This window comes from Lipotes vexillifer, unplaced genomic scaffold (genome assembly GCF_000442215.2).
Source record: "Lipotes vexillifer unplaced genomic scaffold, Lipotes_vexillifer_v1.1 scaffold1944, whole genome shotgun sequence".
In the NCBI taxonomy this organism is placed as follows: Eukaryota; Metazoa; Chordata; class Mammalia; order Artiodactyla; family Lipotidae; genus Lipotes; species Lipotes vexillifer.
The window spans coordinates 295,536-323,142 of record NW_006785277.1 but is presented as its reverse complement, the minus strand read 5'-3'; the positions used below and the strand labels follow the sequence as shown (position 1 = coordinate 323,142).

The 27,607-nt window shown below is 56.4% G+C and overlaps 1 protein-coding gene across 1 annotated transcript in view; it reads right to left on the bottom strand.

Annotated features, from left to right (window-relative positions):
* PDE9A (phosphodiesterase 9A) overlaps positions 1 to 27,607 on the bottom strand; it is a gene marked incomplete at its 3' end in the record, with an annotated part of 128,989 nt that overhangs the window by 29,700 nt on the left and 71,682 nt on the right. The window contains exons 5-16 of the mRNA XM_007457359.1: positions 27,355 to 27,409; positions 26,381 to 26,451; positions 18,882 to 18,966; positions 12,767 to 12,848; positions 11,149 to 11,223; positions 8,518 to 8,604; positions 7,203 to 7,307; positions 6,929 to 7,011; positions 5,582 to 5,738; positions 2,654 to 2,767; positions 1,582 to 1,686; positions 977 to 1,105 (exon numbers count right to left, since the gene is read on the bottom strand). Of these exons, the coding sequence (XP_007457421.1) occupies positions 977 to 1,105; positions 1,582 to 1,686; positions 2,654 to 2,767; positions 5,582 to 5,738; positions 6,929 to 7,011; positions 7,203 to 7,307; positions 8,518 to 8,604; positions 11,149 to 11,223; positions 12,767 to 12,848; positions 18,882 to 18,966; positions 26,381 to 26,451; positions 27,355 to 27,409 (1,148 nt within the window). The remainder of the gene's footprint in view (positions 1 to 976; positions 1,106 to 1,581; positions 1,687 to 2,653; positions 2,768 to 5,581; positions 5,739 to 6,928; positions 7,012 to 7,202; positions 7,308 to 8,517; positions 8,605 to 11,148; positions 11,224 to 12,766; positions 12,849 to 18,881; positions 18,967 to 26,380; positions 26,452 to 27,354; positions 27,410 to 27,607) is intronic.

Here is a 27,607-nt window from a genome sequence, read left to right as displayed (position 1 = left end):
CCCACCCCGCCGCTGCGTGGCCCAGGACCCCTCCGCCCACTCTGTGCTCAGGCCTGGCCCTGCGGCTCCCGCCGCCCCCGGTCCACCTGCTGAGCATCTTTACCTTTGAGACTCAGCTCTGAGGGGCTCGCCTCTCACTCCGAGAACCCCCGGCAGGCCCCAGGGAGCCCTGTGCACACAGCCCTCAGCCCCTCGTGCCTCCCGTGCTTCCCAGCCCTGCTCCTGCCACCTGCGGGAGCCACCATCGCCCTGCTGTGCCCTGGCACCCGGTGCCCACGGGGAAGACCCTGCAGCCTGAGGAAGGAAGCTGCAGACAGGGAGACAAATTCTAGGCGGAACGGAGCCACGGGGCTTGAGGAAGGGTGTGCTGAGGGAGCTCTGGAAGGTTGCTGAGCAGGGCATGGGGCGCCCAGGCCAAGGAGGGTGGGCCCAGAGATGGAGGCTTGAAGAAAGGCAGGACCAGGAGCTGAGGGCCGTCCTGCAAGACAGGAGGGCCTGGGAGGGTGGGGGGCTGTGTGCCCTGTGCTGGGGGCAGTGGGGAGCCATGGAAGGTTCGGGAGAGAGGCAGAGGCCGTCTCCTTGCTGAGGATTAACCTGGTGTCAGCCGTGTGCCGGGTGGGGTGGGGGGCAGGTTAGAGGGGCTTCTGTAGGTGGAGTTGAAAGGCCGACAGGGCCTCGGCGGGTGCCCTGGGAAGCGGGGCCCTGGGCTGGGGCCCAGAGACACCATGGAGGAGGGTGGCCAAGGATGGGGCGGCTTTGCTGCTGGGTCGCTTCCCCGGGGGCGGGACAGGAGGCCAGGAGGCGGGAGTTTGTTTCGAACACGCGGGTGTTAAGATGGATGGGGGGCTTCGGGTGGGCGTCGGGCAGGCGGCCAGTGCACACGTGTGTCCATGTGAGTGTGCGTGCACATGTGCATGTGTGTGCACACATGTAGTTATCACTGCTGGGTCACCGGCTCGCGGTGATGGTCACTCACCTTGGTCACCGTTTCGAACATCGGGATCAGCACAAAGCTGATGAACCCGGTCTGGGCCGTGGCCTTGGTCACTTTGTCCCGGTCCATGAAAGGGGCCACGGGAAGGCCCTCCGACTTCTCGCGGTCGCTCTGCGGGGAAGGCAGAGGACACAACGTTAAAGAAAGAAACACCCGTGGAATCTGGGGGCTTCCAGGATCATCGTCTGAGAGGAAGAGAGAAACAGCCAATACGCCAACGGAACCACCTGCATCACGCACGTTAGTGACCACGTGGGAAGATGGGGACGCCGTAAGTGCAAACTAGGTGCCCGCTGGGCCTGCAGGGTCGCGCGAGGGGGCCGGGGCCGGGCCCGGGGAGGGGGCGTTAACTGGTGGTAACAGGGGCACTAATGTGGTAACAGTTTGACATTAGCTTTTCCTGTTGGTCCCTGTCTTCCGTGTCTCAAATTACATGTGCGCCTACTGGGAAGGCTTCCGGAGGCGGTGATGCTGGCGGCCACCTTGGCCCGTCTGTCACGCTTCCAACAGGAACCCAGTTAAGGGGCTAACGAGCCCAGGAGGCGTGATGCTGCGTGATGCTGCGTGACGCTGTGTGATGCTCCTACCTGCATGAAATACTCCTCTAATAAACAGTCCACCCAGGGTTCCGCCACCTCCATCGGACGGACCTCGTTAGAGATGTCACAGCATTTTATCAGGATCATCTTCAGCTGAAAGAAGAGATCTGGAATCAGCTGTGCAGCACGGGACACATCCCACAGTGCTGTGCGTCTGGACTCACCATCACCGGCCGGCGGGGAAGGAGGGCGGGTGATGCTGGCGGAGGGGAGCCCAGCATTGTTGACCCTGCCCCCCGCAAGGGCATACTTCCCGCTGCAGGGGAAAACGGGGCATCCCCGCACCCCCGAGGGTCAGAATCCTTCCTGGAGGGGCCTCAGTAGTAGGAAAGCCCCTTGAACACACGGACGTTTTGTCATACAAACTATACACTCTGCCAAGCTCAAAAGTATCTTCTTGATGTTGAGAATATGTAAAAAATGTAGACAGACGGTATTGTCTGGAGGCAGAGGTTTAACAGATGACGACAAAAAACCCAGCGGGTGGAGAGTGCTGGGACCCCAGAGCACTGAAGAGGTGTGCTAGAGACACAGGGTGAAGGGGATCCTCATGTAACAGCAGGGAGGGTGCCCACCGGCCTCGGCACCCCGCCGCCTGAACACCGGGGAGCGATGCAGGGGTGGGAACCACAGTCCTGTCGGCTGGCCCAAGGGGCTTCCAGGGCAGGACTCCACCTCTGCCGCCCCCCCCCGCACGGGGGGAGCAGTCACACCAATGTCAAGGCGGCCCTGGCTTCTGCCCTCTGCCCTCTGCCCCCAAGCCTGGCGCTCCCCTGTGTTGGCCAGGCCTCTGTATGCAGGCTTACCTTCACCTACTTATAACCTTCAAATCTGAATGAGATGGGGGAATGGGAAAGGGGTGACTTTAACTAGGAGAGGGGGTCCTGCTGGGGTGACGGGGGGCTTTCCCTGGTAAGTGCCATGACTTGGAAAGCCGGCTTTACCGACACCTCGCTGCAAGGCGAGGTTACACATTTTCCTTTGGCACTTCGGTCTCCAGTCTGAGCTGGGGGTGGCGCTCACTCACCAGCCCCCCAGAGAGGGAAGACAAGCCGCTCACCAGGGTCATGTGCTCCTCATTGCTGTAGTCGAAGTTCTCCATTTTTTCTTTGAAAGAATCCATAATTTCCGCGTGCCTCGCCATGTCAGTGGCCAGGATTAACGTGATCACCCCCTGAGAAGTGAAGGCAAAGTGTGAACGGGGGCACGATCCCAACAATTACTCAGTGAGCGCCTGCTGTATGCGGAGCCCTCTGCTCACACTTCATCTGGGCCTCATGCCAACGCCACGGGCGTGTCTAAGAACCACTGTCCTCATTTTTATAAAGAAACTGAGAGCCAGAGAGGCTGGGGAGCCTGCCCAGGCCTCGGCTGGTGAGTGGAAGGCTGGGGGTTGAGCCCAGGGCTGCCGGACACAGGCTGTGTCCCTGCAGAAGGCAGTGCATCGGGCCCACCAAGACCATTCACCTGCAGAGGGCAGGCTCAGCATGTGTCTCCTTGCGAAGTCCAGCCGCTTTCAGCCAAGGACAAATGCTTCCCGCTGATGTAGTAACTTAGATATATGGTTTGTTCCTTCCAGAGCTCGTTGTTGGAGGTCAGTGACCTATTTTCCAAGAGTATTTTTTTCCTGTTATCTAATCTGTATGTGATGATATGTGCTTATCTTGCTTGGGAGTGATCAAAGTCTGATCATATAATAGCATTCTTCTATTAACGAATTTGTAGGTAAGGATGAAATAAAGGTTGTTTTGTTTTGTTTTGTTTTTGCCATGTGGCATGCGGGATCTTAGTTCCCCGACCAGGGATCGAACCCGCACCCCCTGCATTGGAAGTGCAGAGTCTTAACCACTGGACCACTAGGGAAGTCCCCAAATAAGTTTTTTAATACAAATATTTTGACCTTGTTAACCCAGTATTGGTTTAGTAGAAATAACATAATTTGAAACCATGATCATCCATCAACCCACTCATCCACCCATCAACTTATCTGTCTACCCATCCATCCACTTGTCCACTCATCCATCCAGCCATCCATCCATCCATCCATCCATCCATCCACCCACTCACTTGTCCATCCATCCATCCATCCTATAAACATTTACAGAACACACCTCTGTGCTGAGTATGGTGTTCTACTTTTCCAAGAAAACACCACCACAAACATCAAATACACAACTCAAATCAGTCAAGACAGATAAAAAATGGGGGGGCAGGAGAGTCCGCCTGCCCATGCAGGGGATGTGGGTTCGTGCCCTGGTCCGGGAGGATCCCACGTGCCGTGGAGCGGCTGGGCCCGTGAGCCATGGCCGCTGAGCCTGCGCGTCCGGAGCCTGTGCTCCGCAAGGGGAGAGGCCACAGCAGTGAGAGGTCCGTGTACCGCAAAAAAAAAAAAAAATGCAGGGGCATCACTGGCCCTTTGAATTGTGTGATTTCTCAGTAAAGATTTAACTGTATTGTTAGTGAAGGATCTGTTCCTATGATGAGTTATCCCTCAAAATATTCAAGGACGAAATACTATTAAAAATTGGGACAACGGATTTTACCCTTAGAAAGTGTTAAATGTCAGTAAGGTGTTGGGGCAAGGTCAGCCTGTGTCCCCGTGGCGGGCGGCACGAGGAAGGCCCCGTCCCCGGGGATGCGGCTCCTCTGCAGGAGCGGGGTGCTGCTCTGACTACTCCACGCACAAAGGGGCTCAGCTGCTTGAATTCTCTGGGCCGAGTCCCTGGCAGGGTTCCTCACCCGGCAGCCATCAGGGGCGGCACAAAGGCAGGGTCCTTTCTTCAGGATTTGCCCCTTTACCTTCCTCACAGAAAGACTCACTCCAGCTAGTGGAACATGTCGCACGTGCCTGCTGGGTGGTTCCATAAACGTGGAAGGGAGGCCAGAAAGCCAGCAGATAAAGGGGAGATAACTGTACCAGGAATCAGTGATTCAACAAGGGCCGTAATTAAGCCCTGATTGAGCTCTGACTTCCTGGAAGCCGGAAGGATGGGGAACGAGGCTGCTGTTGTCTGATAAGGTGAAGCTATCAGTTCTCCTGGAGGGAGGGGAGTGTGTCCTGGCCCTGGGCTCTAGTGCATCTTGGAGCAAGGCCACTGAGACACCGACACCGAACAGATGCAGCGTGTGGCTCCGGCTCCCGTTTGAGTCCCAGGGCTGCCGTGCTAAGTGCCACATGCTGGGGGACGGAACAGCAGGAAGGCTTCCTCTCACAGTTCTGGAGGCCGCAAGTCTCGAAACCAAGGTGTCCCCTCTGAAGGCTCCGGGGACGGGCCATTCCCTGCCTCTTCCTGTTTCTGGTGGCCCCAGCGCTCCTTGGCTTGTGTCCACATCACTCCTCGGTTGGGGGGTGGCTATCATTCAACCCACCTCACTCCTCCAAGATCTCTCTGACATCGCCCCTCCCCTGAACACGCCAGAGGATGGGGCACAGGGCTGCGTGCAGCGGGACCTCATGTGTGTGCAGGGGCGTCGCTTTTGGTGAGTCGGAAGCATCTGAGCCCAGACGGCTGTGGCCTCCCTCATCTTAAGTGCCCCGAGCAGCAGAAATGTCTCTTCTGAAATGGGTGGTGGGGCTGCCGGGGACAAGAGCAGGGCCTAGGGGACAGTGGTCGTGGTTCTGCTGGGCTGGATGCCGCAGACGTGTCTGCCCAGGGCCTGCTCGCTTGAGCGAGTGACCTCGCCTGTGTCAGCCTCACTTTCCTGGGCTGTGAGATGAGAAAGGACCGATCTCAAAGGGTTCAATTAAATGGTGGCCGTGATCTGCAGGTCCACCGTGCACGCGTGCCAAACACACACCTCTTCCCGGGGCGCCACTTGGCCTTGGAGGAGGTTGGGGAGGAGGGCCGGTCCCCCAGGATCCCTGGTGGGGGACTGGGAGATCTTGGGAGCCTCCGGCACGGGGAGAGAGGGCTTCTACTCTCTGGTCGGGCTCCCTGTCCCCCCGGTGCCTCCCACTGTGCGGTGGGCATGCCATCCCCCCGCACACCTGTCTGATCTGCTTGAAGCCCTCCGCCGGCACGCTGGAGAAGATGTTACACTCGGGCTGGCTGAGGATCTGGAAGGCCACGGCACAGTGGTGGTTCTCCAGGGGCGAGATGTCATTGTAGCGGATGGCCAGCTCCGTGCGGGCATTGATCTGGTACCTGGGGTTGGAGGAGAGAGCAGAAGGGCCCTCGGGCACCCGCACTCAGAGGCGCCTTCGAGTCAGGGCAGCAGCGCTGGCGGGGGGTGGGTGTGGGGTGGGGAGGTGCATGGAAGCTGGAAGGGATGGAGGGGACCGCACTCTGCTCGTGCCAAGAGCCCCCTTCTCCTGGCTCTCCTGGGTCTCCGCTGCCCCTCCAACTGGATACCTCCGAGTTGCTGTAGTCCTAACAGTGGAGGTCACCAAGAAGCCTCAGCGCCTCCCTGTCGCGTGCCCTCAAAATGGTCAGACACCCTGCAGACATTTTAAGTATGCGGAGGACCGGGGTGCATTTTCTCGTCAACTGCTGTGGGCACGGCCCTCGGCTGGCCTGTGCTCGGGCACGTCATCCGAGTGTGAACTGAGGGGATGGATGCCCATGGGGCCGCCTCCTCGGAGGGGCACAAACGTCCACACCCTGGAATCCACTCTGGTCCTGACAAACGACGGCACGCTCCTCAGGCAGACCTGGCATCATCACCCGCCCCAGTGATACTCGATATGCAAATACACGAATTCGATAGAACCACCAATGTGTCACTAGGAACACAAACCAGCGCCACCCGGCCTGGACTCTGGCAGGTGCGTGGGGTGGCACTCAGGAGCCTTCGCCCCAGGGGCGGGAGCGGGCCAACGTTCCAGCAAACCCTGGCCTGTCCTCCTGGCTCCACGCCTGCCCTGGACCCTCCCACCTCCCGCTCGTCCACAACCCTGCTCTTGCTGTCACAGCCTCTGCCTCTGCTTTGCTCCTGTTGGAAATGGGCTGGGGAGGCTGCCCACGGGGGAGTGAGATCCAGAGACCGGGGTGGGGCTGCCCCTCCCCGTCCACGTGTGTGCGGGCGTCCCTGCCTGCTTCGGGGGAGGGAGGTCCTGCTGCCGTCGGGGCTCTGCCGGTGCAGATGCAGAGGGCTATGGCAGCCCCTCTGGCTTTGGTAACCTCCAAGGGTCCTGCGCCGGGAGGCCCGGGCCCCGGCCACAGTCCCAAGAGGCGAGCCATGTCCTAAGAGGTGGGGTGGAGCTGGGGGCTTAGGAGGCCCTGGCCGACAGCTCCAGCTTGGAACTGGCAGAGGGTTGAGCTGAAAAGTTCACCTCTGATACCCAGAGGCCCCTTTACAAGGGAAAAAGAGACAGAGAAAAAGACCGTGTACGTACGTGTTGTTGTAGCCTGGATGATCCAAATCATGGCAGATGGCTGCTGTCATTAAGATCAAGATATCCATTTGGGAAAATTTCTCCTGGATCAGAGAGAGAGTGGGATGGGGTGAGGAGGGGGCTGGAGTGGGGTGGGAGGTGGGTGATACAGGTGGATGAAGCCCCTCCAGCTGCTGGCCTGGTGGGGGGGGACCTGCCTCTCCCTGGGGCGGGGCCGGGGTGGGCGCCCATTTGCTCACTGACCACGCCGGGCAGGGGGCTCCCCCGGACCCACCTGCAGCCCGCAGAGCCAGGTCATGCTGTACATCATCTGGGTGACGCAGAAGCAGTGACGGAAGTTGTGGAAAGGGTTGTTACGGTAGTTGTCGTGCACGCAGAGCTGCGGAGACAAGAGGGTCCACCCTGTGGCCAGCTGCCCACCCCTCCCCCCAGCTCCTGGCACCTTCCTCCCGGTGCCAACTGCCTTCTCCCCACCTGGCCCTCATCCAACTGCCCTCCCGTTTCCCGAGGGTGAGAGCACCAGGGGGCCCAGGGGCCTGAGGATGTCCAGGGGCCACGCCATGGCCCCCACGATGCCACCCTGGGGGAGGTGTCCCCAGGGGAGCCACGCTGGGGCGTGAAGCTTGGGGGGAGAGCTAGGGGACTACATGAGGGACGCTGGGTCCCCAGCCACCATCAAAACTTCCACAGGCTTTTAACATCTGGTTGTGAGCAGTATTTTATTAACAAGAAAGATCTGGGGCTTCCCTGGTGGTGCAGGGGTTAAGAATCTGCCTGCCAACGCAGGGGACACGGGTTCGAGCCCTGGTCCCGGAAGATCCCACATGGTGCAGAGCAACTAAGCCCGTGCGCCACAACTACTGAGCCTGCGCTCCAGAGCCCATGAGCCACAACTACTGAGCCCACGAGCCACAACTACTGAGCCCGCGTGCCTAGAGCCCGTGCTCCTCAACAAGAGAAGCCACCACAATGAGAAGCCCGCGCACCGCAACGAAGAGTAGCCCCCGCTGGCTGCAACTAGAGAAAGTCCGCGCGCAGCAACGAAGACCCAACGCAGCCAAAAAAAAAAAATAAATAAATAAAATAAATAAATTAAAAAAAAAAGGAAAGATCTGCTGCTAAATACACACTCTGGCACCCACACACCCTGGCAATCACACAAACGCAGTCACATGCATACGCTCACACATGTTCACATGCACACGTACATGCACACGCCCCACAAGTATGCAGGCACCGGCACTCACACACAATCACATGCACACACACACAAATACGAACGTACACTCACATGCACCCCCCCCATGTACACACCTGCACAACACGCTCACTCACATGCACGTGCTGCTTAGAACACCCTGCTTCACTTGACCCTCCCCGGTTCTTACTATTTTCTCGCTCACCAGAGCAGGGACCTAAGAGCAGAGAGTGTTTTGGGGGAGGGGGACAGGCAGAGACTGGCTGACCGTCCCCGCAGGGCTCTCATGGAAGCGTGGCTTCCGTCTGGAGGAAGCCCAGGGCCATCAGGAAGGCGCCCACAGTCCATTCCCATGAAACTGTGTCGGGGGGACAGGGGGCCTGACACTCACCAGCCACCTCTTGAGGGTGATGGGGTTGATGCCAAAATCTCTGACCAGGCCGAGGTCATGGTACATGTGCTCTAAGCAGCTCAGCATCTGCGGGCACAGGAGGAGGACGGTCAACAGCCAGAGCGGCCAGGAGACGCGCTCAGGGCAGGCCGGGTGGCTTCTCCAGCCGCACAGAGAATCCACCGGGGAAACTGGAAGCCACCCCCAGCCCATCCCAGAACTGGGATGATGTCCCAGACGGAAAGTCCTTGATGGCCACCACACACAGCTGTTCCTCGAGGGCACGGCACACATGCAGGCCGGGTGCCAGAGTTTGGAAACGGGGGCCTTGAAGGAGCCCCTGGTAGAGCGCTGGGACTGCAGGGTCCCGGGTGAGGGCAGGACGGCTGGAGTCCAGGCCCCTGGCCGGCTGCTGCCCGGATCACCCCAGCTTTGCTAGCAGCACGAGCGCCCAGCCAGGCTTTTGCTGTCCAGAGGGGCTGTGGGTCCGACAGCCCCACTCCCCGTCCCACCAGCCTGTTCGCAGCTGCGGGCAACCCCCAGCAGCTGAAATATTTGCTGTGAAATCAGAGTCAAGAGGCGGAGGTGATCGGCAGACAAAACCATCTGGTGCCACTTATGTGGCAGCTTCGGAGCAGGAGTGACGCGTCTGTGCATCTGCTCGCGCTGACGCTGCGGCGGGCCCTGGGCTGGGCAGCTGGATGATGCCGAGTGCGCGGCACGCACGAGGTGACCGAGAGGCCCCGCGGCCTTCAAGCCCGCGCTTGGCAGACGCGGCGTCGGGGGCAGCACTCAGAGGTCAGCCTGCGAGAGCGGAGCAGCGGGAAGTCACCTCCCCGCCTGGTTTGCGATCGGAGGATGCTGGGACCCTGGGTGACGCTGGGTGCGTCACCCCCCCTTGAAGGGAGAGAGGTGAACCACCACCACCCGGGGGCCCTGATGTTCTCGGGGTGCGAGCTGCTTTTTGGGGCCAGGCGGGCTGTTGAAGCTCTCAGGTGTGTCCCTGTAGCTGTTCACCTTTGCCATCCACACTCCAAAGTTCATGGCATCCCCAGAGGCCAGGGCTGCCGTCTTTGAGCACCTCTGGTTTGCCACTGTGGGCAGCTAGGTGCTTTTCAGAGGCACTGGGACCCCTCCCAGGCTGCCCGGGGTCATGGAGGTGTTGTGCTGGCGAGGGCCTGGGCCGGCAGACGGCCACACGGGCTGAGCCCACTGGCAGGGGGCTGGTCCCTCCTTTCATCCCCGCCCTGACGGCGGCTGCACATACATCCCGAGTGTGGAGGGCCGCCTCCGCATCCCGGATGCGTGGATCCTTCCACCTCTCAACGTGAGGGTGGCGTTCCCTCTCTGGCCACAAGCAGCCGGTGCCCCAAGGAGACAGGAACGGCAGGGGTTCCACCATCAGGGCCCCAGCTTTGCTCTTCCTCCCTGTGGGCTGCTGAGGTCAGAGCGACTTTGGGGAGAGTGAGATGTGCTCGGTAGCGGCGCTCGGCCACCTGCTGGAAGCAGGGCTGTGTGTTCTGAGCTGCTGTGCGCCCAGGCCAGCAGGGGCCCCCGCTCAGCGGGAGCTTTTGGGACAAGAGGTCCTAATGCTTCTCCTGGAAGATCTGAGTCCCCTCCTCCTGCCATGGCCCCCCTCCACCACGTCCACTTCTGATCATGCAGCAATCTGGCAGGTGACAGCTGCACACTTGGAATGCCTCCCCCACCCCTGAACTTGCGGCTCCAGCCCTGTGTGCTGACTGGTGGGACGGTTTGGAGCGCACGTGTCACCCAGCTCCTTTTCTCAGGCGCCAGCCAGCACGCGGCTCTTCTCAGGGTGGACCAGGTGGGGTGGAGGCGGGATCTGCACTTTCCTGGCCCCTCTTGCTGGGGCTTTTCTCATCCTGGGAGACCAGCCAGGGAAGGCGGTTCACACAGGAGATTCCAGGCGCAGGCGGGGAACGACGACCCGGATGGTGAACGCTCAGTGTGCACTGTTCCTTTCCTGGAGTGCAGGGAAGTCGCTCAGCTGATCTCGTCCAAGTGGGTGAGCCCCTCCGGGGCTCCCAGGTTACCAAAAAGCTGGCAAGAGTCTGTGGATTCTGGTGGCCTCATGTCCACGTGGAGGGACTTTCTGTTGTCTCCGGGTTCAGAGAGAGGAAGGTATAACTGATATTATAGACTAAACAACAACAAAATGATCTCCATGTCTGTGTTTTCTCAGCGAAAGGGGAATTTTAAAGAAGTGTGTTGTTGCCGCAAAAAGTCACTCTGGGTCCCCGAGGCCTCACAGCTGCCCGGGTCGCCTACCCTCAGCGGCACCTCCAGTGGAAGCTCCTTCCTGAAATACTCCCCAAGCCCGCGAGGCCTGCACTCTGCAGGCCCGGGGATCAGGACGCAGCCCGGGGGGGCTGCTGGGCGGAGGGGGTGCACCGAGCAGCCGGAGCCCGGGTTCGAGGCCCCGCCGCTCACCTGCTCCTTGGCCCTGACGCCCCTTCCCGAGCCCACCAAGGGGCAGTTTGGCTGCCAACCTGGAGAATGAAGTTGAAAGACAAAGAAGACAGAGGAGAAGCCGAGGAGAAGAGAGATGGGGCCGCTGCCGTCGGGTCCCCGAAGCCGGTCCCGGTCCCAGGCGGCTCCTGCACTCACCTCATTGGGCTCCCAGAGCCAGACGTCGAAGGTGGGCTTCCGCAGGGCGTCTACGGTCTCAGGGGACAGCAGGTACTGGAGGGGACAGGAGAGCACTGTGAGCATGCACGGGGGCGTCTGGGTTGAGACGAAGGCTGGCCATGCCGTCTCCACTCTCTTCTTGCCCCCCTCGCAGGACACCTGGGTACCTTCTCAAAGGCTACACCCACGAGAATTCTGGAGGGGTCAGAACTACGGGGACAGACATCCCACCAGTGGTGGTCAGGGGCAGAGTGCCAGGAATGACTGCACAGGGGACGAGGGGGCGCTTGGGGGAGACAGAACGTTCACCCCTTGACCGTGGTGGAGGGTACGTGACCGCGTAAGCCTGTCACACTTGATAATGCTCTGCACTGCAGAAGGTGAACTTTACTGCATGCTAATGACATCCCGAGAAACCTGACTTTAAAAAATACAATAAAGTGAAATCAAGGGAAAAAATTTTTACTCGGCATAAATTCAAATAGTGGCTAAGAAGCTATTTTGAGGTGTGCTTTTGGACGCCGTCACTGGTTTAGCCGTGGGCTATAACAGCCCAGCTTGCTGGGGGCAGGCGCTGGTTCTATGGAAGGCCGGAGTTTAGGTTACATTGTCAGAGGAAACAGAAGATTTTAGACCCAAGACAGTCACGGTGTTTTGGAATTCGTTATAGTCGTCTCCTAGGTCTTTCCGTTTGTTTTTTTAAAAGGAACCACTGTGGAGGACTGTCACCTTTTCTTCTGGGCCTAAGCTGGGCCTCGTGACTCCCTGGGGCAGATACTGAGGTGTGGGTCACGCATTCCCGTGGGGCAGGGCACTCGTGTCCATGTGAAAACCTTGGACAGTATTGAGCTTGTCTTTCGTAACCGAGTTGGGGAAACCCCTGGCAGGGAGGCTCTGGGAGGTTCTTTGCTGCTGTGGGAACAGTGGGGGGGGGTGGCGGTGGTGGCCTTGGGCACGGCCAGGCGCCCTGCGTGCAGGATCCCGGCCACTGCGAAGCCCAAATCTTAGTGGGAGAGTATGCAAAGAACAGTTGGGCCAGGGTCCTGCTCAGTCACCAGCTGCAGGCATTGTGAGATGGGGGACCACCATCACCGGACCCCTCTTTTGCAGCTGTCTGAAGAACCCTACCTCTGTTCCCAGGGCACTGCTGCTCTAACAAGGGCTGAGGTTCTCTTGTAACTGAGAAATCCTTTGTGACCAAAAAGCAAAACTTCGCCAACAACTACGTGTTGTTCAGGGACAGGAGATGCAGCAAAGCAGGTTTTAAATAATTTAGTTAAAAATGAAAGTTCTTTCAAGTAACATTTGCACGTAAGAACCGTTTGTTCACTGAGTCGGTGACGGGGGCTGGCTGGACACCGGGGAGGAGCTCCCATCTCTTGGAGCTTGGTCTGGGACCACTGTGGCTAAACAAACGTCAGAGAGAAAATATATCCTGCCTAAGAAAAACGGGAGTGTTCCACAGCCCAGGGCCCGGGCGGGAGCTGGTTTTGCAGATGTGCAGGTGGCAGGGGCCGGGTTGGGAGGCCAGGGGGGCTGAGGGTGGGAGGCTGTGGACGGTGACTGTGGTTTCTTCAGGGGCAGGATGTCACCTTACCTTGGGATAAGCGGGGACATCGCGTCGAGACGTCAACTTCTTGCTGTTATCCAAAAAACTGTACTTACAGGGACAGCTGGTCCTGAAGGGAAAAGCAGAGATTGTTTCTGGCGCTGCCGCCTTGGTCTTGGTGTCACTTGGGCGGCGGATTGCGGGGACCTCATCGGAGAAAAACCGAAAAATGCAAAACCCAACCCAATCCGCATCCCACAAACCCCTTTGGTCTTATTTGTTACAGAGAATAAGTCATAAAGCCAGTGACGCCTCGTTGCTAAACCCTGAAGATCCTGCCTGGACCTCCTGAGATAATACTGAGCTCTCAGCAAACATGGCGTCTTCATTTTAGAGAAGCTCCTGAAAATCTCTTTTAAATGATGCAAGCAAAATATGTTTATTCTAAAAAATTCAAAACACACAGAAGCAAAGTAAAAAAAAGGAAGTCCCCTTTCACCCACTTCTTTCCTCTAAATCTCACACCTGGCAATGCCTTCTGTTAAGTTTGGGGTACCTTTCCAGAACGTTCCTAGGTATGGACACACACGGACAGCCCCTGGTCCTTTTAGATAAGGATGGAGTTGTACCACGCTTGCTCTCTGGCAACTTGCTTTTCCCACTACCATGTCACAAATGCACTGCTGCTGCTTCAGAGAGCTCGACCTCATCAAAAAGCAAGTCCTCCTTGGAACCTCGGGCGTGATGGACCTCATAAGGTCATCAATCCCGCCTCCTGTCATAGACTTTCAGGATGTCCCCAACTGTTCCCCTTACACACACGTTGAGAGGCGAGTTTGATCTCTGACTCTGCTTTTCATTCCTTAACATCAAGGCATCAAGAACAGAACAGGGACTTCCCTGGCGGTCCAGTGGTTAAGACTTGCACTTCCGATGCAGGGGGCCCGGGTTCTATCCCTGGCCGGGGAACTACGATCCCACGTGCCGCGGGTTGCGGCAACAAAAGCAAAACAAAACAAAAGAACAGAACAAAAGGAGCCTAGTGGTTTTGGAGGGAAGCCCCCTTCCGACATCACGGGTGAGTGTGTGCTGGCCCGAGGGGGTCACAGCCAGGGACTGCAGGTCGGGGCTGCTCCAGGAAAGCCGGCAGCACCTGGGCCCCCAGCCCACATGGGCACCTTAACTCCTCTGGAAGGAACTTGAAGTCCCCCCACCTCAAATAGGGAGCACAGCGGGGGTGGCGGGAGGGTCTAACACCCCACTCCTCACCCTGCCCCTGCCTCGCGTGAGATTCCCAGGCTGGGGATGGGGCCAGCACAGAAGCTCATGCAGTTTGTAAATAAACTTCCATCTTCCAGGAGAGCAATTTATACTGTATTGTAAGAGCCGTAAAGAAATTCACATCCTTTAAGCTGCAAGGCTCCTCTGGAGAATTTATCATAAGCGAAGTATTAGACGTAAGCAAACAGCTTGAAGGTATTCATCACAGTGTCATCTGTTGCTGCAAAAACACAAAACCAAACTCGAAGCCACCGGAACGTCCCCCAATGGGAAATAATTTAAACCATTTATGGTCCTTCGACAGGGAGGACGATTATGTCATCTTTAGTTATGAGTATTATGTGAAGCGAGGGAATTCTGGGTGAAAAGGGAAAAAGAAACGTTGCCTACAGTATGTCCTGAAAGGTACTGCAAAACAACTGACCACGGAATGAGGAGAAAAGAACTCATTGGGTGGGTGAAAATGAGTGCTGGACCGTGGTCTTCTGGAAAAGTGTCTGAGACTGCATTTTCATCTACTGACCGTTTACAGTGCTTGTAAATGAAAAAGAATTACAACAGTATTTCGTAGCTGTTTTTCAAAACTGGCTATCTGGGCATAGAAGGACATCTGGGAAGCTCAGGACTGGATTTTGACTGGGAGCATCGTGGTTGCTGTTATTTTTACTGACTTGCCCCCCTCATCAGTATAGTCTGGAGGTTTGACAAGGTGGCTATGCCACTTGCAAACTCAGAATAATACGCCTGCTTCCTTTTTGGAAAAAGAGCCTCAGTGTTACTTTCTTGGCGTGCCGCCGTTCCTTCCCTCCACCCGATGCTTGCGAAATCATCCGAGATGCTTAAGACAGCTTCGTGCATGGAGTGGGATTTTAAGACAGATTTAGCAAAAGGCTAACACAATGAACCAAGAAAACGCGCCAACCAAACGCTTTCCGTGGTTGCCCTTGTCAACGAGAACTCCCATTTACACACACACACGTCTGAGCAGTGAGAACCTGGTCTGTGACTTAAGAGCCTAGGTAGCATCGTCATTATTTCTTTTCCGCTTTTAACCTCTTTTGTACAAACATCCACACACGTGCTGTGCAGGTCAGTCCCACGCCTTTCCCAGGAGGGCTGGGTAAGCTTCCACCACCGAAGATGATTTGACTGCTGGAATCCACTGCTTCCTTGAAAATCCCAGCGTTGGGAGGTCCTGCCGCGGCCAGGCAGCCCTGCCTGCTCCCTCTTGGGCCCGTCGCCACGGGAACCAGCATCCTCCAGCTGACAGAGCAGCTGGCATGGCGCCTTTTCTTTTCTTTCTGTTTGGGGCTGGTTTTTGCTTTCATTTTCTGCGCTCCCAGCCTCCCCCTTCCTGGGGCTCAGTCCAGTGGTCAAGGCCATTTGTTTGGGATGAAAGCGGAGATGACAGATCCCAGAGCCCTCAGATGCCACCCCGTGTTCCTGCAGCCCCCACGTGCTCGGCGGGGCCGCGTCCTGCCCTGAATGTGGGCGGGCAATCCTCCCTCTGTCCTCTTGGGGAAAAAGCCAAGAGAAACTCAAGGCCTGTGTCTCAGGGGAGTGCAGCCCGTCCCGAGGGTGTCTGTGGGTCTGCGCCTCATCTGACCCAACTGCCATCCCTATTCCCTGGGGAAAGGTGGTTCTGGTCCACGCAGGAACCGGGCTCCGAGGCCACGCTGGGGTGTGCCTGTGGCGGGGTTGAAGGCGGCCATCCCTTCAGGCTCACTGGCCACCCGAGCGGGTGCAGACCTGAGCTCAGCCGGGCGGGTGCCTTTGTTCCCCTCTCCGACCCCGAGAGGCAGGATCACCGCCCGGCTGGGTGGACATCCTCAGAAAGAGCTGCTCAGCTGTGCGACCTCCCCGCCAGGTAACGAGCCTGGTCCCAGGATGCTGGATGACTGCACGGCCCCCTTGCGCGATTAAGATGGAACCCAGCCGTCAGCAGAGACGAGGGGCAGCGCAAGCAGCTTATCCTCCATCTGAGTTAATTTCTCCATAAAGAAAAGGGCAGGGCTGTTTGTTTGTATGGGGCACAAAGGGGTGCTAGGCTCCTGGGCCAGCGTCCCAGGTGGGTGTTGCTGCTGTGGATTAGCCCTGAGCCCAGGAGGCTGCATTTCTTTTTTCGCAATGTGTCAGCACTGTTTGAGACTTTACCCCATTCTGTTTTCGATTGAAGAGCCACAATTACCCGTCTCTCACCTACATGGGCTGCTGTGAAAACTGCCTGCTGAGAAGACATACCTCTAGAAGTGGTGGGGCACAGGGGAGGCACCTCTTTGGATCGCAGCACTGTGAGCTCCAAAAATGTATCGACACATCTTGCGGGGGGTGGGGGGGTGTGGAAGAGGCTTCATGACTTGGATGAGCCCCGGTTCTGCCCACTTTGCCCCCCGACGGGTGCCTGCAGGTGACATCTTGCTTCCCCTGTGCTCTGAAATCGGGCAGGTCTTCTCCACATGGTCTATCGTGTCCCCCAAGAATCATATGTTGATGTTCTAACCCCCAGTACCTGTGACTGTGACCTCATTTGGAAATAGGGCTGTAATGAGGAAATAGGATGTAATGAGTTAAGACTGGTCACACCAAGTGTGATTGGATTAGGGGGGCCCCTAATCCAATATGACTGGTGTCTTTTTAAAAAAGGGCCATTTGGACACAGAGACAGACACATACCAAAAAAAGGCCATGTGGAGACAGAGGCAGAGACAGGAGTGACGCTCTGCAAGCCAAGGGGCCCCAAGAATTGCTGACAACCCCTAGAAGCTGGGAGAGAGGCCTGGAACAGATTCTCTCCGAGAGCCTTCAGAGGGAGCCTGGCCTTCCTGACACCCTCATTTCAGACTTCTAGCCCTCAGAACTGTGGGAAAATAAATTCCTATTGCTTTCAGCCCTGCCGTTTGTGGTGCTTTGTTATTGCAGCCACAGGAAACTAATACCACTTGGACGAAATTCTGTTTTTTCTCTTGCAAACTGACCCGCAGGGCAGTGCACGCCAGAAAGCACAGCAGGCGCATCACGTTGCCCCTGCCCCAGCCTGGCTCTTACAGAAGGGGCGGCGGGGGGTGCCTGCCACATGGCCGGCAGGGCAGGACCAGCAGGCGGTGTGTGTGTGTGTGGGCGCTCCTGACTCACCCCCCTGGGCAGGTGGCAGGATTGAATCATTTGAGAAGGGACGAGAGGCCTCATTATAAAACACCTTCTGCTTCTGTGGGCTGTGTGGCTGCAGCATGTTTATGGGCGAGGTGACCCTACAGAGGGAACATGGGGGACGGGGCCCAGGGGCACCACCCGCGTGCCACAGCAGACACGGCACTCGGCCACGGGCCGCCAGTCTGAGGCCGCTCGCAGAGCGGCCGGGACAGGGCCTGGCTGATTAGCTTTATCTCCCCTGGGCGTTAGGACTGGCCACAGGACGGAGGTCCAGCACGTGGCAGCCAGAGGGCTAAGCTGAGCCATCCAGATCCTGAGCCCGAGGACGACATCGTGACCAGGGGCCTCCTTCCAGCTGCTGAGCCGGGGCCCAGCCGCGGGGCTGCACGGGCAACTCCAGGGCCCTTACTGGGTCACATGAGGGATCTGCCTCTTGACCCCACAGAGCCTTCCACTTCAGGGACGGAGAGGACGAATTATTCACTCACCATTTTCTGTCGTCACGGACTCCTTTGCCCGACTTCCCCCAAATCCAATGGGATGAGACATCCCGAAGTCCAAAATACTTGACAAGTGAGCGGGCCACGAACGTGGCGTGGCCCCCGGAAGACAGGCACCAACAGGCTCGGAGCTTGTCAGGCTAGTCCCCGAGCCCGTCCTGCGGCCACAGCCCCGCCCCTCCCCTGCGACCACCAGCTTCCCCTTCCCCCTCCTGCACCGAAGGCCCTTGCATGCAGCCACGCTCCGCAGTAAGCAGGTTGCCCTCAATTTTCGAAAGTTAGGAAACGATCTTCAAGATGTTGGGTGGCCTCGTAAGCCAATTTGGTGCGCTTGCACAGGGCCGTTCGCAGGTTCATCAGTCCCGTTAAATCCTGCTGAGCCCCAGCTGTAACCTCAGCCTCCTTAGTGGCGTGGCGTTCCGGGGGTGACGGGCCACACCGTCACCATGCGGTCTCTGGACCATGGGTGTGAAGCAACGCAGGACAGCAGACAGGTGCAAGCTGGTCCCGTCAGCAGAGCACTCGGTACAGCCCCGCACACAGCAAGCGCTCAGTGTGTGCGACATCCAGCATCATCTTGGCTGACGTGGTGCATCTCTGCCCTTGACCTGAACATCCCACCGTTTCGGCAAAGGGTCTGGCTGTAGCCCAAACCCCACTTTCCAAAAAATGCCTGGGGCATGTTTTTCCTGGATTTCGGCAGCCTGGGCCACCTCACCCTGGCTCTCCAGGAGATGTGTGGAGGGACCCTTATTCCGCGGGACAAGTGATTTCTGTGTCCAGAACGCGGCATCACTCCCCTGACGGGCCGCTCTGTGCTATGGGGACGTCCGCACGGGATTGGGGCCTCCGGGACACTAGGACACTCGTCCCCTGGAAGCCAAAGGCCTTTCTCCTTTTATCGTTCCCCTTTTCAAAAAATCGATGCCAACTTTGCTCGAGTTGGGGCCGTGAATCCTAACACTTTGATCTGCAAGAAGATTACTGTCCTTTTCTGTGAAGTCGTCCTCCCAGCCTCCCTCTGCCATAAACTCTCTTTTATGATAAGAAAGCTGTGTAATCGAAAAGCAAATCCCAGACGGTGCCCACCCCAGCCAGAGCTGAGATTCTCCAGCTTTGCTTTCGGGGAAAACCCCCCCCCCACCCCCACCCAGGGCCCCTCTCGGCTCCGCGTGGCCGCTCAGAGCTCTACCCTGGCTGGCTGCCGCGCTTTTGCCCAGCGCAGACCTTACCTGTTGCTTCTGGCTGCCAGCTCGTCCCTCATCTTTTTAATGTCACTCTTGCATTTCTCAACCTCCACCACTTTCAGTCCTTCCACTGGAGACCGAGAGAAACAAGGGGGTTACCATGGATACACGTGGAGGCTGGGGAGGCTGGTAACTGGGGGCTCGCCCGTGGCTCCCACGTCCCCGGGGGGTGGGGGGCGGAAGCTGGCTCAGACACTGGTTCCCAGTCCCGCCCACGCCGCTGATTCTCAGGCCTCCCCACCCACGCAGCTCAGCCACAGCCTGTTCATCACGTTCATCCACACGGGCCCTGGAGGACAGAAGCCCCTCCCCCTCCCCGCTTCCCGAATCTCCACTGTTCCCGCACCTACTTCTTGCTTTTCCTCCGTACCCCTAAGCGCCAGCTGAGGACACGGGACAGAGGATCTTTTATCCCCAAAAGAAAAAGGGGGCACGTGTTCCCAGGGTAGTAAAATGCAATGAAGGGCTCGGGGAGCAAAACCACAGCCTTCCCAGCAAGGATGAAAATTTCGTTAAGGTAAAAGCTTTGCATTTGAAGGTCCTGGGTAGAGCAGTAAACCGGGAGAAGCGTTGACTTGAAATGGTTGGGAAATGATCAGGCCAGGTGAAGGACGAGCGGGACCTGCACTTGGTCACATTCCCAGGGTCCTGCAGCACCGGGTCGCCTAAGTCAGAACACTATGTTTTTTTTTCATCAAAGGATGAACTGGCACTTAACGCCTGCCAGCGAGCATTCAACTTCAAGACGTTCACTCTGGTGGGTGCATATTTAGCTCAGAAACGCTGCCAGTTTTGGAACGGCTTTCAGATTAGAGTCAGGTCATAAGAAATAAAAAAAGAGTAGCTTTGTTACTTGGTAATCACACCTCGATTTTTATGCAGAAAGATACTGCCCACGATGCCACTCATTCCCCTTTCCATCAAGCGGCTCGGAATATGGCTAAAAATAAAATGCAGGTGATTTCTAAGAGAAAAACAAAGCAACTCAGCGACTTCCGCGGGTTCCATCCATCTCCCATCCGGAGGAACTGTCAGCAGCTCTGGGGCTCGTGGCTGGGGGAACTCTCCCAGCGCCGAGCCCCCGGGCAGCCCGCCAGGAACCACAATCTCCCTGGGTGGGTTTTCTAAACATTTCAGTGTCAGGGGCCAAGCGGGGGCAAGATTATGTGGAACCACTGCTTCTTTCCATCCAGTGGCAGGAATCTGGAGGATCTGATACTCGGATCTGGTCCCGGTGACCTGCTTCTGTGACGTGCGGGATGCCAAGGGAGAGGCTCAAACACCATCTCCACCCTCCTGTACCAGGACGCGGGACCAGCGAGGTGGGGAAGCCAGGGAACTGGACGTCGGTACTTTGTGCTCCCACCAAGAGCTCACACCCTCCTTTGGGTTGCGGTGCCCTCAGCACTTTCTTGCATCGCGGACCCCGTCAGGAGGTGGATGAAACCATGGGTCCTCTTCCAAGAAAAAGCACATCGGCACACACCCTTTACGGTTTGCATTTGGACCAGGCGTGCGCGGCCTTCCCAGGCATTTCTCGGCCTCCGTCCCATTGCAGGACGCTTACCCCGAGGAGGAGAGAGCCACCGCGGAGCTGTGTCTGCGGGTCTGCGAATGGGACAGATGGTAGATTCAACATCAGTGGCAGGAAGGGGCCCAGGAAGCGGCTGTTAACACGTGAAGGGCAGAAAAATTTGGAAAGTTGAATAGATCTGGAGAAGAGACCTGGCATGTGGCACAGACTTGGATCCAAAAAGTGGCTCCATCTGGGGAAGAGATGGAGCACGCAGTATAGAGTCCAAACAGGGTAGCGGTGCCCTGCCTGCAGGGTCCACGGGGACCATTCATTACGTTTCCACAGTCACTTCTCTGAATACAAAATAACCTATGATCGTTGTAGAAAATGGAGGAAATACAGAGTATCTCAAAGAAGGGTATTTAAAAATTTATCCATGGGACTTCCCTGGTGGCGCAGTGGTTAAGAATCCGCCTGCCAATGCGAGGGACACGGGTTCGAGCTCTGGTCCGGGAAGATCCCACATGTCGCAGAGCAGCTAAGCCCGAGCACCACAACTACTGAAGCCCGTGCGCCTAGAGCCCATGCTCTGCAGCAAGAGAAGCCACCGCAGTGAGAAGCCCGTGCACCGCAACCAACAGTAGCCCCTGCTCGCTGCAGCTAGAGAAAGCCTGCACGCAGCAACAAAGAGCCAATGCAGCCAAAAAAAAAAAAAAAAAAATTTATCCATGATCCTATTGGCCCAGAGAACTCATTTAATATTGTATATATTGGTGTGTATCCTTCCAGGCATTTTTCTCCCATCCCCATGCAATCTAAATATCTATTTATCTTTCTTAATTAAAAAGAGGCAGAATTGGGATCATGTTTTCTCATCTGCTTTTCTCCATCATCAAAAAGTCAAGGGTGCTCCTGTTAGCACCTGCCTCCTAGCTCATGGTTTTTGCTGGTTGCCTGATGTTTGATTGTGTGGATATTGAAATGGATGTAGATCAGGTTCCTTGGCCATTTATTGGGGGTGATGTTAAGATTAAGCCTTTTGGGCAACACGGAATGATAGAATTTTACCATAATGATGTTTAAGAAATAGAGCCTGGTTGCCAAGGAAGTTGATAGTGAGTAATGAGATGGCAAAAGCGCATTAATCGATGGAAGAGAAAAACAATGCGTCACGGGATTAAAGAGCCAGACCGCCGGGAGGAAGCCAGGAGGTGGTGAGAGCGCTCGGCGGATTTAGGCATCAGCAGATCCAGGGCTGCCGCTCCCAGGCCTTGCTGGACACCAGGATGCCTTGTGGAAGACCCTGGGGGAGGGAGAAGACCGTCCGAGCTGGGCCTCCCCCAGGTCCCGCAATGACACCAGGGGGGACTCAGGGTTGAGACGGATGTCAGTTTCCCACTTGTCAGTCTCAAACTTGAAACACAGGCGGGCACGGACCGAACTAAAGCAGGGGCTCCACAGCCCCAGGCTGAGCGGCAGTGTGAGCGCCACCCGGGCCCTGCTGTTCCCTCGGACTTTAGAGGGGGTTCTGTGGGCCTCTGTAGGTCACGGCCACCCTAGAGGACCTTTAAGAATGATTTTCTAAGAGGGACACTGGCTTCGGGGACGGGGCCTCAGCAGACAGGAGTAACAGCACGGTCACGGGCAGGTCACGAAGTTCAGCTCTGTCCTACTCCCTTCTCCCCCTGACCCGCTGGGCTCTCCTAAGAGGCTGGCTGTGGGCAGGCGAGGCCCTAGTTAGGCTGCAGAGCTTTGGAAGTTGTTTATAGCCACGTAGGAATAGAGCCTCGGGTTTCAGCACTTCCTCCAAGGACTCTGGTAAAGAATTTGCATAAAGCACATTTGCCCAGTGACAAAAAGAAAAGCAAGCTTTGGTTTCAGTCTTCTGGGTTGTGTGCATGACCTGGCTGTAAACTTTGCCCCATGCGGCCAGCTCTCTAGTCTGTAGGTTCTGGGCCAGGCCCCAGCAGGGACAAATGCTGAACAGGGGCAGGACTGCCCTGTGCCCACCGCAGGGCGCCTGGGCCTGGGCCCTTCCCGCAAACAAGGAAGGAAGGGAGGGAGGGGCGCCCCTGGATGTCCTGTGTTTAGGAAATGGCTTCTCACCTAAGCGAGACCCCAGCCTCCCGAAGGAGGAAAACATTTCGTAGAAAAGGAAGGAAAGCTTTTAAGGTGGATTAAGAGCTATGGCAAAATTTACACTTGATTCCAAAGAATTACACACTTGAGAAGGTAAAAAAAAAAAAAAGGCAGGAAATTCCATTTAAAACAAGTCAAATCAATGTAATGTGGTTTACAGATGGGCAGTTCTAGCTGGTGCCTCTTTGAATTCAAGAAGCAGAGAACAGCTCCAAACAGCTCACACATACCAGACAAAGTGTGTGTGTGTATGAGCATGGTATGTGTGTGTGTGTTTCTGTGCGTATGTACATGGGGGTTCGTGTATGTGTGCGAGTGTATGTGCCTACGTTTCTGTGTGTGCTTACGTGTGTGTGTGTGCGTGTGTGTGTGTGCGTGTGTGTGTGTCCATATCTGGCCGGGCCCAGCGGAGCAGCCTGGCAGTCATATTCCTGGCAGCCTTCCCAGGCCAGCAGCGCAGGCCGGCTTGCTTCTGGCAGCTCTGCAGGGTCAGGGCTGACCTTCTGAGTGGCTGGGATGATCAGTTCCCCAAGTGACCTGCGGGAGAGGTCCAGCTGCAGAACCCCGGTTCTCAAAAGGCCTCCCCTGTCCATTTCCGAGGTCCCTGCGATATCTTCAGGGGAGGCCCTGATTGCTGTGTCTGGGCGGCTCTTAGGAACTCACACCCCCCGGGGCTCAGCACAGATGAGGTGACCGCGCCCACCTTCGCGCTAACGCAGAGGCTGGTGGAGCCCGTGGAGCCGTCAGCCACAAGCGCCAGGAAAGGGTGCACCCAAAGCCAGGTGGAGTTCAGGGAGAATGAGGGCCACCTCCGGGGTTGCGTGGGCCCCCACAGCCACGTTCCTGTGGGCAGCGGGCAGCCAGGAGGTGATGGGGAGGCCAGAGGCTGATGCAGGGAGAGGTGCCAAAGTGGGCCATGGTGGGAGGCCGCTGCCCACACCTGGCCACCTGACCGCAGCTCCTGGAACCCTAACCCTAACGTCCTCTTCCTCCTGAGAAATGCAAGCTCTCTCCATCCCACTCCTTCAGTGCCCAGGTCTCTGGTGCTAAAGATTAATACCACTAGTAAAAACACTAGTAATTTTGCAGTGAGCCTGAGCTGGGGGATGAAGGGGTGATGCCATCCTCCAGGTAATTTATGCGCACGTGCATGAATTATCTGATCTACACAAGAGCCCCAGGAGGAGATGCGAGCTAGCTCTGGAGGATTCCCGGCAAGGACATGCCGGGGAGACGGTCATCGGGGATCCATCCTTCAATGGTCCTCAATCCACAAGCCACTTGAAGGCAAAATAAAAACACTTCTCGGCCAGACTGGTGTCCCCTCGGCCAGATACCGGAAGCCTCTCAAGTTGAAGTCAACACAGCTCCCTGTAGGAGTCTGAGAATGCATTAATGGCCTCTTCAACCTGCCTGTTTCCAAGGAACGGCGGCACTGGAGCTGGCTTCCGTGGGGGGCGGGGGGACGTGGTCAGTGGCGCCGGAGGAGGATGACGAAGCGGGAGGCGCCTGGCACCCTCCAGCCTTCCCCACCCCCCGGGCATCTGCTCTCCAGGTGGGGACCGTATGACTCTTCATCTCTGTGATTGTAGGTGGTGACTCGGCAGTGAACGCTTTCTGTGTTCTTTGGGGCCTGGTGGGAAGCTGAGCTTGCCGCCCATGGCAGAAGATGGAAACCCCAAACGCTCACGGCAGTGGGTTGAACTGTGCCCCTGTAAAGGACAGGCTCACATCCTGACCCCCAGAATGAGAGTGTGACCTTGTTTAGAAAAAGGATCTCGAGATGAGATCATTCTGGGTGAGGGTGGGCCCTAAATCCACAGACAGGTGTGTCCTGATAGAAGGACGACCTGAATGCAGATGCAAGGGCAGAAGGCCGTGTGCAGGCGGCGGCAGCCTGGAGTGATGAGGCCACACGCCAAGGCCCGTGGGCGTCCTGGAAGCTGGAGCAGGCCTGGGACAGATTCCCCTCCAGAAGGAGCTGACCCTGTCGACACCTTGATCTCGGACTTCTGGCCTCGAGACAGTGGGAGAATTCATTTCTGTTGTTTTAAGCCCCCCAGTTTGTGGTGCTTTGTCATGAGAGCCACAGGACACTAACACTTGCTTTCTTTGGCCGTCCTTGCAGCGAGGGTGTGGGCGCCTGATCCAGCTCTGTCCAGACTCTGGATCTGTAGCTCGTGTACAGAGAAGCAGCCTGATGTATGCAGCAGTGGCCACAGGGGCTATGGGGGTCCAAGCACAGATCTAGGGGTGCCGGGGGGGTACTGTACATCTGGGGCTCAGATCCACCAGGTCAGCATCCTCAGAGCGTCAGCTCTACGCGGGGTTTGGGGCATCGCTCCTGCTGCAGAGCTACAGGACCAGGGGGTCCTGAGCCCACCTGACACCCAGGGGAGCTCCCCCAATCCCTTAGGGCAAAACCTCTTTTCTGCTCAGTGCAGCCATGACCAGGGTTTGCGGCTGTAGCCGCGAGGCCAGCTGTCACAGCTGCTTTGTAACCTGCAACCTCAGGCCTTCCCCGCCCTGCTGTGGCACTGGCTCCCCATGGGGAAAGGTGATGGTGAGAGCAGCCCCACCAGGACCCCGGGGCTGGTTCCAGTTTTATTTACTTTTCCAATTTGCTGAATGAACTTCAGCAGGTCACTTAATCTTTTGGTGGCTCCTTCATCACCAGTGGGGAAGATAAACCTGTTCTGCAGCTCTAATGATTTTATTTTTCTACCCAAACCAAAGTTTCTTTATTATGAAGCTCTCTCTTTTGAAAAAACATCCAGCAGAAACAACGTGCTATATTCCAAACCCTTTATTTTTAGGGTATCAGCACCACTCCCGGAAAACTAAGTTCACAGCAGTTTCTGGGTACCATGATTTTGGGGGGAGAAAAACAAAGCTCCCGGGGTGATACGACCAAATGGATTTTTAAAATGTCGCCATACTTTGAAAAGGGTAACTATATAAATCATGATTCAAGTTATTTAGGCGAATTGGTTTTGGACATGATCCTGAGTTTTTTTTCTTGTAAAAAACCCAAGCAATTCATACAAGATATGAAAAGTGACATTCAGTGAGTCAGCCAGGTAGAGTCTGTGATGCCACGACCCCGATGGCCTCAGGTTTGGAGTTTGTTTACTCATTCCGGAAGTCAGTAAATGTGGTGCCCATGAGCCATTAACCTTGGCCTTGACACTGACAAAGAGCCTTCCCGTTGTGCATTGAATGGGGAATTGCGGGTCACGTGGAATTCAAGCTTTGTTCCTTATTTGATGGATGGGAACACAAAGGGTGAGTGACTGGAAGCTGTTTTCCTCCCAGAGTTTCAGCTATTTGGTCACTGAATCAAGACTCGGTAATGATTTAGTAGACATCCTCCCCGCAGACTGTGAAACCACAGAGTACGGGTCGGTGCATTCTCATTTTTGTAAAAAGACACACACACAAGTTATTCTGCAGAAGTTCTTCTCTGGAGGGGGCTACGTCTGGGGGCCTCACGGTTTCCTTCTGTGCTCTCCTGCGCTGAAGAGACCGTACTCCAGGAGCTGTGCTACGATAAGTACCATGTTGCAAGTTACTGCATACTTATAAAGGTGGCACTTATAACACATCACATGTTACTGAGTTACTTTTAAAATAGAAATAAAACACTTAAGATTCATCACTGTTCTAGCCCTTGTTAACTTCAAAGGTAACTTTCGCGCATTTCCCAAAGAAAAGACGTTTGCTGTCAGCCTCACCTCCGCTGCCATCACTGAGCGCCAGGGTTTTAAGTGGTTACTTTAAGCAGAGGTTAAAAGACAAATCAGCAAAAGGGAATCAACGTGCCACTCACGTTCGACGCGCTTCTCTAGCACTGCCAAGTGATGTGCAACCTCAGCTTTCAGGTCGTTGATTTTAAACGCTCTAGGAAGGAAAAAACAAAACAAAGCAACATAACTCATCAAATTCTCCCAGTTAAAATGGGTTCAGCCAACATCTGCTGACTCCCTGCCGTGGTGAGCCCTACAGGTGTGCTGGGGAGGGGCTCGAACAGAGGAGCTGCTTTTAAGGAACTCACGGGAGTTAGGGAGGGGTGCTGAGGGGAAGGAGGAAAAAGACACCCCCTTGAACTATCTCAAAGGTGTACTTTCCAAGATGGGAGCGTACAGCAGGTATGCTTACTTCCCCATACGTGGGCAGTGAGCAGATGCCCTCCGGGCAGGACCGTGTCCTCTGCTCACAGAGGGCATGGTCCAGCCCCACACCCTGCCCTGCTGGGCACAGACCATCTCAGGGGACCTGAGGTGCCCTTCTCCGGGAGGCTCCAACCCATTCAGTTCAACAACTCTTGACTTTCTTTAAGAAAATACCCTACGGCCTTTCCCAATTTTAACTACCCTCGGGCAGTGAGATGCCACAGCAAGGTAACTGAGAAATGGAAAGCACTGACCCAGAACCGGCGGGATAACTCAGAATGGAGAGAAAGCCGCACAGCTGCACGGGATCTCTGTGAACGCTGTCAGATCTTGTAGGTTGAAGTCCTAGCCCCAGAAGAGCCAGCTGGGCAGATTACCAGAAACACGGGCTCTCGTTCTGAAAACACCCACTTGACATGGTCTGTGGCACCTGGCGAGCGTTTCCTGGACCCCATCCAAGCTGGCTTAGGTACGTAAGTCCCCAAAGGATTCCACGGGGGAGGCAGCTTCTGGGGGCAAGTGATGTATCAGAGCCTGCCGGCCAAGACCGCCTCAGAGCAAGTGGCCCACCCCAGCCATGAAGAGAAAAAGCACCGAGCTCTGGAGATGACGTATCTAGAAGATTCTGTACCTTGAGAACTGCTCTGCCACCTGGGTCAGCACGCTCTGGATCAATTCTTCTTTCTCTGCAGACGAAGAAAGAAAGACTGATGGGAAAGGGCACGCTGTGCGGACCACGGGCTGAACCTGCATGTCGTGGGCAGTGGCGCCAACACCGTGCCAGGGAGCCACCCGGGAAGCTGGAGGGATGCTCTGGCCGCGTCTCAGCAGCAGGGCCTCTCCTGGGCCTGGGATTTCCTGTCCACCTTCAGATGCTCTTTCCC